Source organism: Babylonia areolata, chromosome 25 (assembly GCF_041734735.1).
Source record: "Babylonia areolata isolate BAREFJ2019XMU chromosome 25, ASM4173473v1, whole genome shotgun sequence".
Taxonomy (NCBI): domain Eukaryota; kingdom Metazoa; phylum Mollusca; class Gastropoda; order Neogastropoda; family Buccinidae; genus Babylonia; species Babylonia areolata.
Window position 1 is genome coordinate 16313652 of NC_134900.1, and position 13117 is coordinate 16326768.

Genomic DNA, 13117 nt, shown 5'->3' on the forward strand with positions numbered 1-13117 from the left:
GAGCTGACAGGTTTATCGTTTTTTTTTGGCAGCTCTGCACATTTCGGCCGAGTTTTATTTGCTGACATTTCTGGAGCATAGGCTTTATTTTGCGTAGCTGTAAATGAACAGATGTGAGTCCAGTCCACCTTTCTAACACCCTGCCCTGCTGTTTCAGAAGAGATGAAGGAATCCAGCCTACAACTGCAGAAATCCAGTGTGGAACTAGATGAGCTGAAGGTTCAATATTTCGAGGCTCAGCAGCTGGCCAAAGAGAAAGCTGACTTAGTTAGCGACTTGCAAGGTAACTTGTTCTTCTGTGGCCTTGTTTTCTCTGATTCTGGTTTTTTTTTAATTCACTTTTTTTTCTTCTTCATTTCTTTTGAGTGTTGTAGAATATGCAGAGGCGCATGCACACGCACACATGAAAACGCTCACACACACACACACTACACACACTCACAACACACAAACGCACACACACACACACACACACACACACACACACACACACTCACTCACTCACTCACTCACAATACAACACACAAACTCTACACAACACACGTTCACAGACACAGAGATGTCACAGACACACACACGCACACATGTGCGCGCGCACGCACGCGCACACACACACACACATATATATTTACATTTGAAATTGTCTTAGGCAAAATAGGCATGAGTGTCATCTTTAGCTGTGCAACAAGCTAAGAACCACAGTGATTGCTGGCAAATGTGGCGTGGCTTGGTGTTGCTGATGACTTGAGTGTTACTGGACAATTTCGTTTTGCTACAGAATTCTTTAGGCTGTAGTACTGACAGTCAGATTTTGGGGCAGGCATGTCTGTATGTATGCAGCTTAGATATGTTCAAATGAAAACTGGAGGTGTGTGCCTTGTGCCCTGTATATCTATGTGTCCAGGAAGGTGAGATGATCATGTTTCACACTATGCATTCTGTGTCACAGATCAGCTACGAAAGGCAGAATCTGCGACAAAGGAAGTGAAGCAGCAGATACTGGACTTGCGAGGTGAGCAGGCAAAGGATTGTTGCAGTGCTGCCCATGCAGTGTTGCATGTCTCCATGCATGGCTCTGGTTATTTCCACTTTCTTGTGCATTGGTACAGATAACCATTCCACTGTAGATGGAATGAATTGGTTCATTGTGTGTTTTTGTTTGTTTGTTTTGTTTTGTTTCGTTTTAATATACAGTGATAATGAGACAGCCTTGAAAGAATTGAAAGGTCCTAGTCTTTTGCAGCTGTAGGTGCAGTGAATTCTTTTCCACTGTATTAAGGGCTTAGCACAAGTAAGGCAGGACCCAGTTCTCCATTCCTGCCACTTTTCCCATACCAAAGTCAGGTAAGCCCCCTGTTCACACACACATAGTGGAGTGAGGAAAATCAGAGTCGAGTGCCTTCCCCAAAGACACCATGCATTGCCAAGATGGGGCCTTTGATCATAGGATGAGAAGTCCAGTGTCTAACCGGTGTGGCCCTGGCCTCACCATCATTGATTACACATAAAAGCATACAAAGCTTGTAAGGAGGGAGAAAAAAACTTGATACAGAAAACACTTTTTATCATTCATGGCAGTTCATTTTAGGCTGCAAGTGATTCTTGTTCCATCCTGTGGCATGGATGATCAGGGGTGGTTGGTGTGGAGATTCTGCGAATCTGAGCATGTAATCTAATTTTATGTACAAGCATATATGATCTGATTGTGGAGATTCTGCGAATCTGAGCATGTTATACAATCTAATTTTATGTACAAGCATATATGATCTGATTGTGGAGATTCTGCGAATCTGAGCATGTTATACAATCTAATTTTATGTACAAGCATATATGATCTGATTGTGGAGATTCTGCGAATCTGAGCATGTTATACAATCTAATTTTATGTACAAGTATATATGATCTGATTGGGGAGATTCTGCGAATCTGAGCATGTTATACAATCTAATTTTATGTACAAGTATATATGATCTGATTGGGGAGATTCTGCGAATCTGAGCATGTTGTGGAAATGAATTATATATACACATATATGTTCTGAAAGCATCTCTTCTGTTCTTTGCTTGTCATTTCCATTTATTGTTTAACAACGACATATATACAGGCATGAGATTTTTCCGACTATAGTCGGATTTCCGACTGAAAATTGGCTCCAGAGGCCATTTTTGAGATTCACGTAAATCCGTTGAGAAAATCAGAGGGGTGGAGGGGGGGTGAGGTTTTTTTCCGACCCACGAAGGTTGCACAAACGTTGTCTGACCGATCGACAAGACAGACCCACAGCGTTTGCTAAAACACCCCATGTTTGGATAAGCGAACCAATTGAGAATAAGTGTTCCGTTGCTCCTCTGTCATCATTCAGCTTATCCGTATTCGGTCGGGATTACAAAACTCACTCATGGGCTTCACGACTTGCAAAGATACCTGATTTCGTCGATCGTCTTCAGTCACTGACAAAATGAGAAAACTCACAAAGGATTAGAGGATTTTTGCAGCAGACATCAATAAAGGAGTGAATAATAAGTGGAACTGGGTCTGGCAAGATGAGATCGTGAAAACAGAAGTGAAGAATAAAAAAATAACTTTACGGGTAGGCGACGCCATTCACAAAATTGACACCGCGGACAAGGCCAAGTTGATGTCAGATTGTATGGGTGCAACTCTTCAGTCCAGGCACAGAAATCTGTTTTCACATTTGCATTAAAAATGGAGCGTCCGTTTTCTAGAAGAAAAAAGAAAGAAAGAAAGAAAAAGCCGATGGGCTGTTCTATATCGTTTACCAATGATCTGTCAAAACTCAGTGAAAAAGGAATGCTCTTTCCAAAGTGTCGCCGGTTTGTTGACCTGTTGAGAGGTGATCCAGTGACTTGCCAGAGCACCAAAATTGAAGTTGAAAGTTTCCTAAGACACTGTGAAAAGCACGCACACTCGCACAATAACACACACACACACACACACACACACACACACACACACACACACAAGTGCAGATTTCATGGTTTGAAACTGAGAAAAACCTTCAGCCCCCAGGCCCCCAACTTTCAGACTCAATCACAATTTCCCAATCTCATGCCTGATTTATTAGCATGTACCTTAACAGTTCAGTAACTGAATTATTCCACACAAAAGCTATTTAATTACACATACTTAACATATTCTTGTGTAGTGGCTGTGTTAAGAGAGTTGACAAAAGAATTGATGTTTTGGGGTTTTTTTTGTTAGCACTGTAAGGTACAAAAGAAATGAACTGAAATTTCCCGAAAATGTTTCTGTCCCCTCTTAAACAGAATGAAAATGTAATTATATGCAATGGTCATAAAATGTTGTGAAAACATCAGTAGCACAACTGAAAACAATTGAACGCAAGGGACAGACTGAAAAGTCAGTTCATATAGTCAAGTTCAAACTGACTTTTGATATTTTACTGGACATACATCACTTTCCAAAACTTACCAGAGATGGACCATATGGTACTTGTCTAGAAGAAACAAACAATGCAAACATTGTTGGCAGTGGTTTAGTAATAAAAGTGGCAGTAATATATAATGATAATGGACATTTATATTGCACAGTTTTTGAGAAATACTGCTCAGTGCGCTTTCCTTTTCGTTCGCCCCCTGCCTTCCCCCTTTCCATACCCCTTCCCACCCCCACCCCACGTACCAGATTACACTCACGTTAATGAACTGAATGACCACCCACCCACCCATGACACCCTCTAGAAAACATATGTATACTACACATGCTCACACACACTCACACACAAATACACGGACACTTGCAAGCACCCTGCCAGGATTGGTGTACAGGTTTGATGAAAAGGGGGTGTAGAGAACCCAACACATTCTTCCTGTCCTGAAGATGAGCTGTGTTGCTTTGAGTTACACTCGTTGGCACTCAGGGGTCCATAAGTGTCCTGCTTGTCTTGTAGATTTTGGCAAGGCCTGGTCATGCTTGTTCCTGTGGGAACAAAAGTTGCATGTTTATTTTGGAAATTTTTGACTGATAAGTTGCCAGCTTAAAAGTCTTTTTTTTGGTTTTTTGTTTTGAATCAGCAGCAGTATGTGTTCTGAAGCAGACTTATAATTTATGTCCTCAATTGTTTTTTTGAGACACATCTGATTATGTTCTGTTTTGGTTGTTTTATATTTCATTTTTGAAAATGTTTGTGCAGCAGCATGTTTGTGTGTATACTAACTTTTACCTGCCTGCTTTTCCCGATGTATTGGGCATGTTCCCCCCTCCCAACTCCCCAAATGGCCAGACGGTCTTTTGGAAGAGCAGGAACAGTCACGCGTAAGCCAGGAAGCTCTGGACAGTCTGAGAAGTGAGTGACGGTCTGTTGCGGCCTCATGATACTCTCCCTGCTCCCTGTGTGGTCCGTCGGCTGTGTGTAGCTTGGTTGTAGGCGCCTGTGGGTCGACATAATGCTTGACGTCGTTAGTGTGGAGACCAAGGGGAAAGCAGTGACATTTTTTTTGCTTGTGAGCCCTGCTGAATAGTGGGTCTTGTTAGTCAAGCTGTCCCTCCAGCCCTCTTGTCTGTTTTCTCTTCTGTTTTGTTGTTTCTTTATTTTCCTTTATTTCTGCCATCATATATCTGTCCTTGATTGTTGATACGGTACTGTCAGTTTTGACTGGGTGTAGTGTTTGGTTTCAGTTTCTTTCAGGCCTCCGTGATGTTGTCGCTTCATTAATCTCTGGCAAAGCTTCTTTGTTTTCGTTAGTGTGGTGTTTGTTTTGTCTTGATTTGCTGTAGATGGGGAGAGGGGAATGTCTGTTGTTCAGTAGATGACGTGCTCAGAAAAGACAGGATGAGTGATAGTGCATATCTACATTATGATGCTATAACTGTGAATCCTGAGTTGGTGATGTTAATATGTATGTGCACCATTGTCATTATCTAATGTCATTATTGGTGGAGCTGACTTCATTGAATATCAATGTTTTTTGTCTCATTACATGTTGGACGAGGATTGTGTTGTATTGATTGAAAAGAAAAGAACCTTCTCTGCTAGGAGGGAAAATAAAAAGACCGGATATTACTACCAGACTGACAGGCAGCAGAAAACAAATGACTGATCTCCTGCACAGTCTGTTGCACTTTATCTCACAGGCTGTCAGCTCTCGTCTGGCTCAGTGTGAAAGTGGAAAGGTTCTGCAAAAGGAGAAAATATGCTAAAAGAGGAGCAAAACAAAATATAGATACAATACAATACATTACAATACAATCTTTCTTTCTTTTTCTAATAGCTGGAAATTATTTCTGCACCAGCAGGCTCCAAAAATGATTCCACAGATTGCCCTGAGTTTCTCTTCTCTTCTGGAGTGTTTCAGTTTTGTCTTGCCCGTCTTTTATTGAACCACAGACCATGTTTCATGTTATGCAATACGTTTTCTACCTCTACATAGTTTGAGCTGGCTGAAAGTACGCTGCCTAAAGCGGACAGCCAGTGAGGCATTGTGTGACAGATGCGGCGGGAGACTGGCTTATTTCTCATCATGGATTGTGCTCTTGTGTCACGAACTGTTGACATGGGAGGAAAAAAACAGTCCTCTCACTGTACCAGTCAGTGAATTGCTTTCTTGTCAAGGAATGATACAACCCAAATGATTACTTGTATTACTGTTTGTCACAACAGATTTCTGTGTGATATTCAGGCAGCTGTCCCTGGGAGACTATGGTCACTAGAGTGCTGTGTCGCTCATGTTTTTTTTTGTTTTTTTTCTTTCATGTAAAAAGTGTATTTGTTTTGCTTTTGAAGTTGAATTTTCCCCAGAATTTTTTTTTTTTTTTTTTTTGCAGAGGCATTCCTTTATTGCCACAGGTTCTTCTACATGTGCAAAATGCATGCTGTACATGGGGCCACAGTATATTGTCTTATCAGAAAGACTGGTACCCACACCACCACTTAATGTCTAGTTGAACTTTACTCGGACGTTCCAGCATCTTTGGATGCACGAGGCAGCTGAAGTGCTACATTCTCTCTTGAGTGGAAGGGGGAAGTAAAAGTCCACACATGGGGCTCAAACTCATGGACACTGGGTGCCAGGTCCTGTGTGTTACCACTTGGCCACCGTCCCACTCACGTTAAGTAATCTGCAGTGTTGCTGCTGTTTGTTTTTGACGGGCGCAATAGCCAAGTGGTTAAAGCATTGGACTTTCAATCTAAGGGTCCTGGTTTCGAATCTCGGTAACGGCGCCTGGTGGGTAAAGGGTGGAGATTTTTACGATCTCCCAGGTCAACATATGTGCAGACCTGCTAGTGCCTGAACCCCCTTCGTGTGTATATGCAAGCAGAAGATCAAATACGCACGTTAAAGATCCTGTAACCCATGTCAGCGTTCGGTGGTTTATGGAAACAAGAACATACCCAGCATGCACGCCCCCGAAAGCGGAGTATGGCTGCCTATATGGCGGGGTAAAAATGGTCATACACGTAAAAGCCCACTCGTGTAAATACGAGTGAACGTGGGAGTTGCAGCCCACGAACGCAGAAGAAGAAGAAGAAGCTGCTGTTTGTTGTCAACAGTATTGGTTGTCAGCCAGCCTGGTTGTAAACTGCTACATTGTCAGGGAATCCTGTACAGTCCGACTTGACTGTTTTTTGTGACAGTGGAAGAGGCGTGTGTTTTATATTGCCAAGTAGTGAGGATGATGCTGTATGTGTTTTGGGATGGAGGGGGGAGTGGGGACTGACTGACCGTCCTTAATCATGGGGTGTGGATGACCGGAACTGTAACTGATTACCCCATGTTGCATTGAAACTCATCCCTGTGAACTACATGGTAGCGTTGAAACTCATCCCTGTGAACAGCATGTAGCATTGAAACTCGCCCCTTTGAAGTACATGCTAGTATCGAAACTCGTCTCTGTGAACTACTTTGTAGCATCAAAACTCACCCCCTGTGAACTACTTTGTAGCATTGAAAAAACTCACCCCTTTGAACCACATGGTAGTATGGAAACTCATCTCTGTGAACTACTTGGTAGTATCGAAACTCATCCCTGTAAACTGCATGTTGTGTTGAATTGAAACTCATCCTTGCGAACTACATGTAGCATTGAAACTCACCCCTGTGAACTACATGTAGCATTGAAACTCACCCCTGTGAACTACATGTAGCATTGAAACTCACCCCTGTGAACTACATGTAGCATTGAAACTCACCCCTTTGAACTAAACATAGCATTGAAACTCACCCCTTTGAACTAAACATAGCATTGAAACTCACCCCTTTGAACTAAACATAGCATTGAAACTCACCCCTGCATGTAACATCAAGGGCTTTGGGTACTTACTGATCTGTCAGGGAGAGAATGGAGTATATTTGGCTCTGGTAAATGTAAGTAGACAAACGGCTGTACCTATTTAAACCAGCAGCATCAACAAAAACATCACTGCATCATGTTAAAGAACACATGGAGGAAGCGTACCTGATACATACCTGTTCAATTAAACAAGTGCTTTTACATCCACATGTGCAGTACTGAAAAGACTTTAAATTAAAGAAAGAACTAATATTAGTAACAGCCTCCCTTCCCCACACAAGTGTATGTGTTTCTGCATGCATTGACGGATGAAAGAACATGATATTTATGTTGATTATTATTTGCACATTGATAAAGGAAAGAACACATTTGTATTGATAAATATCAACACATTGAATAATGAAAGAACATGTAAATTCATGTCGATCAGTATTATGTATAATGCAACCTTGCATGTACTCTAGTAGTTTCTGACCAGTAACAGCAGTTGGGCTTGTATTCTGTCGCTGGTACATATTTTAAGAGTTCTTTCGGTAGCAGCTGTATTTAACAAGACACTTCACATACATAGTCTGCTTGTATGTGGTGGTTCTATTTCTGGTTGAGGTGAAGAGGGAAACATGTACCTATTAACAAGGCAGAGGCTGTTCCACTTAACCTCGTTTCTGTGGGTTTAAATTGTTTTTGATTTCTTGTTCTTTTTTGTTCATGAAATGAATGCGTGTGTTTGATGTGTGTATGTGTATTTTATCTCTGTGTGTGCAAGTGTGTGTATGACAGAGAAAGAGATGTTAAAATGCATAGTGTGTATGTGTGTGTGTGAGAGGCAGAGACATGTTATATGCATGTTTAATAATCAGTTGTATGTGGGTGTTGTTTTGCAGCCACAAATTTCTCAATGCCAGTAACAACATTTTGACTGTACTGAACTCTTAAGATGCATCCGGTACCAGTGATGTGCTTTGACAAAGACTTTTTTTCACAGAAACTGGACAGACCAGAAGTGACATGATACAGGCATGCTTAGCACCTCTTTGGAGATGGTGGATGCTTTTCATTTACCGATATTATCCCACCCCCACTCTTGGAGGATAATCCACACTAGAAATTGTCTTTATCTGTTGCTTTCTTGTTTTTCTGCGTGTCTCCACCATTGATTCTCTGTTGTCTTACCCTTGTCTATCTTCCTGATCCATTTACTAGTAGTGTTCTTTTTTCTTTTCTTTTTTTTCTTTTTTTTTTTTTTTTTTTTTAGGTACATATGTATCGCCTATCCATGGTCAGACTCAGAGACCAAGTTTTAAGCGTTTAACCTCTGTCTTACCTCTTTGCATTCTGTGATACACTTGATAAGCTGTTACATCTGATTAGGTGGTGTGATATTGTAAACATGTTGTTGGGCCCTGCTTGCCCATTCTGTAGTGTTACTTTAGAATGTGGCCTTTTTAATGTATTAGGTGTTTGTTATTCCCCTTTTTTTTCAATTCTGGAAGCACTACATTAAATAGAATGGTGGCACCACCAGCATAATGTTCAGTGATTCATAAACTTTTATGTTGTATATTAATGTGAAAGGAACCTAAATGTTTTGATCATAGATTTTGATCTGAGGATATGTTCATCATGTTTTCAGCCTTAATATACTATCCAATGGCTGGACTGGCCATAGTCAATAGTAAATTATAAATAAAGTCAACACAGTGATTCCATTGTCACCATAATAGACAAATGGTTGTTGGTTTTTATTAAATTCTATTGTTACCATGGCAGACAAATGGTGGTTGGTTTTATTATAGCAGTGCTTTTCCTTGTAAATGACAATGTTAGATAGCAGTGGATGGTTGTAGAAGGCAGGGATATTGATGATGTACAAGAGCAGAACAGCCATGTGATATAGAGAACCTTAACAGTTAACTCCAGTGGTGCCTGCGCCCAGCAGTAAAGTGACTTGCTGTGTTGTGATGAGATGAGGCGAACAGATGACTTGCTGTGTTGTGTGATGAGATGAGGCGAACAGATGGTCTGTCTGATTACCATGAAACAAGGAGGAAGTGAACAAATGCAGACAGGTTGGCAAGTCAGTCACCATTCTGTGTCAAAATTTCTTTACAGGCTGGAATTCAGCGATACCTTTGTCATCTGCAGAACATACCAGTAGTATGATCATCGTCTGTCCATCTTTCCTGTTTCGCGTTGACCTGGTTATGCCAAACCAGTGGCTTCTCTCAAGGCATACATACAGAGTATTTCTACTGTCTCTCTTTTCTCTTCTTGTGTTATTTGTGTTTTAGGCTGAGGTTCAGCGGTGAAACGGTTGAAAGAAAGTGATCAAGTATGTTTGAAAATGTTTTCTGTTTATTTTTAGGAGAACTTGAAAGTGAAAGAACAAAGCATAGCCAGACAGCTGCTGATCTGGAGGAGAGCAGAAGTAAGTGTGTGTGTGAGTGTGTCTGTGTGTGTGGACATGCGTGTCAGTGTGTTTGTATGAGTGTGCATGCATGCAAGTTTGTGTGTGTCTTGTGAGCGCTCACGTGTTAGGTTCCTGCTGATAAACTTGGCACCATGAGTTCTCAGGAGAGAATATTTGTAAGATGTTTGATTGAATAAAGAATTGTTTCCGACACATGACAAACCATGTACGGTGATGTTTTGTCATGCCTGAAGCCACCATTCTATTCTCCCTGGCCGAGTCATTTGTGAACGAGTGTGATCATGAAAAGTGTTGAGGAGAAATTGGAAAAGGCCGAGTCATTTGTGAACGAGTGTGATCATGAAAAGTGTTGAGGAGAAATTGGAAAAGGCCGAGTCATTTGTGAACGAGTGTGATCATGAAAAGTGTTCAGGAGAAATTGGAAAAAAAAATTATTGTGTGTCTTTTGATTGATTTTCATTTTAGCTGCATTGAGCTTGTTAGTGACAGAATTTTTTATGTACATTGGGATTTAAGATTTTTTGCTGTCACTGGCTTCCTTTTTATGTTCAAACAGCAGCATAAGAAATCATGATACATTAAAAGATATGTATTTATTTAAAGAGAATATTATATGAATTCTTGATAGATTTGTGCTGTCATGTTTGACTGAGATGGTGCTTGTCTGCAGTTGTTGTGTTATTTGATGATTTCTTTCGTTTTTTTTCTTCTCTCTTTTTTCCCCCCCCCCCCTTCTCAAGTCCAAAATAACATTGTCATTTACCTGTCCATTCAGGTCAGTTGCAAGCGGCTCAGCAAGCAGCCAAACAAAGCCACAACGAAGCAGAACAACTACGCAGTAAGACCTCTTGCGTTTCTCTGTTACATCTTTTCATTAGCTCTGCCAGCCTAGTGAAAGCTGAATTATAGGCATGGGTTTTGGGTTTTCAGCTAACATCCATTCACTGATCCTTTGGAAAAAAAAAAAAATGGGGGGATGGTTGAGGGGTGGTGGTGGTGGTGGTTATCAGTAAACGTGATAACGATGGGCATGATTGATTGATGTGGATACTTCTATAGCGCCTATCCTCGGTCAGAGACCAAGCTCTAAGCGCTTTACATACACAGGGACATTTGCACCACAGGCTGCCTACCTGGGTAGAGCCGACTGACGGCTGCCACTGGGCGCTCATCATTCTTTTCCTGTGTCATTCAATCAGATTTCAGACGCACACACATACGCACTCAGACAGACATGTAACATGATAGGTGAGTGATAAGTGCATTGAACTTAACAGTTGAAAGTTCTGGCGTTTCAATCTCTAGGGTGAAGGTTGGTGATTTTTATCAGCAAACATGATGGCAATGGTAGGTGAGTGAGCAGCACTTCAGACTTAACAATGAGAAACTGAAGTTTTGATCTCAGGGGGTGAAGGGAAAGGTGGTGGATTTTTTTTTTTTTTTTTTTTTTTTTTTTTTTTTAAATATCTTTCAGGTCAGCATTTATGCAGACCTTGTTAGTGCCAGATCTTGGGCTTCATGCGTTCAGCATGTAACATAAGATCAAACTGTGGGTATTAAAGAGTTTGTAATGTGTGGCAGAATCTGGAAACAGAGATAATCAGCCTGTCCTACTTTTGGAAATTTAGTTTAGAGGCCAAACAGTGGTGATAAGACTAAAAGGGTGGAATTAGCCTCTTAGAAGAGAAGGGAGGTGAAAAAAAAATGTTTGTGCAAATCATGTTTGAAAAGGCATGACTGTTCTTTTTATTCTTTGAACTGTTAAAGATGAGTTGGATAGGGGGAGAGGAGGGGGCAGGGTCAGAAGCAGATGAATATAATTGTTTCATTGTTTATTTTAAGAAACGTGCATTTTTTCCTGTGCATTTCCACCATCCATGCCCCAGACAGTTAAAGAAATTGAGCAGAAAGAAATTTTAATTTTGTTAATGTTTAAATCCAGAAGAAAAAGATTTACAGAGTACGGTGCTTTCAGTAAGAAAAATATATGACATTTACACTTTCTGCTCATATTTTTACAGCTATTTGTTCTGTGCAGCTTAGCAGAGAAACTGCATGGTTTATTTTTGAGATTTTGCATTTATTATTACCATTTGATTAATGTGGTCCCATGACATTACAGTGACATATATATATATATATATATATATATATATATATATATATATATATATATATATATATATGCAATGAACATTTTTTTCATTGTCGGTATTATCACACTTACCTACATATTACTAACACAGCTTATAAAAAGTCACAAAAGCAAATGAAATGAGCCACAATGTTTGCGCATTGCATTATTTTTCACGTCTTAATTCTTGCATGATAATGTGTGGACCATTGCCAAACGTGCAGTGAATATTATGTCTTGACTGCGGGCATGAGTGCTGCATGTTTCTTTGTGATGCGAACAGGACTTTTGACACTTCTGCGTTGTGTTTGCACTGTTCACTATGCATAGCATGTGAAGATTTGACATGGCGTTTGGTGTGCAGATTCATAGACAATGCAAAGATGGAGTAGTATTCATGATAAGTGACTGTTTTACACTGCAGTTTGTTGGTTGTGAAGTTTGGAGTGTTACACCATCAGTGTGTGTGTGTGTGTGTTAGGTAAGGAATTTTAAGTAATGGGTGTGTCTTAGGTCATGTTCAGCCAAATAAGGAGTCATGTGTCACAAGGGTGTGTCATAGTTTGTGCATAGCTGAAATATATTGAATGTTAGAAGGATGTATCTTATTTCCAGTGAAATGGTATCATTTGTCACATGGATGAAATAACTGAAATGTTTTGTATGTTACTAGGATGTGTCTTAGTTCACGTCAGCAGAAATAGTCTCACTTCTCACAAGAATATGCCTCAGTTCTTGTTTAACTGAAATGATATCTCATGAAACTGAAATGGTATGGTCATATCACAAGATCAAACGGCCTTGTTAAAGTCATCCTCCAGAACGGTAGAGGGGAAGAGAAGAAGAGGCAGACAGAGGCAAAAAATGGTCTGACAACATTGAAAAGTCGACAGGGCTGACATTTGCTGAAACACAATCACTGACACACGATTGTCCAGAATGGAGAAGGCTAGTGCACGAGTCATCATTGCGGTGCCCCGACTCTTCCACACAGATCTAAGGGACCAAGGCAAGGCCAAGGCGTCTCATGTCTCAAGAATTTGTCTTAGTCTGTGTTCATCTGAAATGGCATCTCATGTCACAGAGGTGTGTCCCAGTTCTAGTTTGGCTGAAATGATATCATCTCATTTCACAAGCGTGTCTTAGTTTGTGTTCACAGGAAATTGTATCTCATGTCACAAGGTTGCGTCTCCATTCACATTTAGCTGAAAGGGTGTCACATGCCACAAGTTTCACAAGGTGTTGTGGTTGCTACACTGCAATATAGTGATTGCAGGGTG

At 40.6% G+C, this 13117-nt stretch overlaps 1 protein-coding gene across 7 annotated transcripts in view; it reads left to right on the forward strand.

Moving 5' to 3' along the window:
* Positions 1-13117, forward strand: part of LOC143299908 (uncharacterized) — a 57687-nt gene that overhangs the window by 28757 nt on the left and 15813 nt on the right. For 5 of the 7 annotated variants that reach the window (XM_076613416.1, XM_076613420.1, XM_076613418.1 and 2 more), the window contains 5 exons: positions 158-283; positions 950-1012; positions 4265-4327; positions 9638-9700; positions 10479-10541. In XM_076613416.1, the coding sequence (XP_076469531.1) occupies positions 158-283; positions 950-1012; positions 4265-4327; positions 9638-9700; positions 10479-10541 (378 nt within the window). The remainder of the gene's footprint in view (positions 1-157; positions 284-949; positions 1013-4264; positions 4328-9637; positions 9701-10478; positions 10542-13117) is intronic. The other 2 variants (XM_076613417.1, XM_076613421.1) reach the window with 1 other exon arrangement.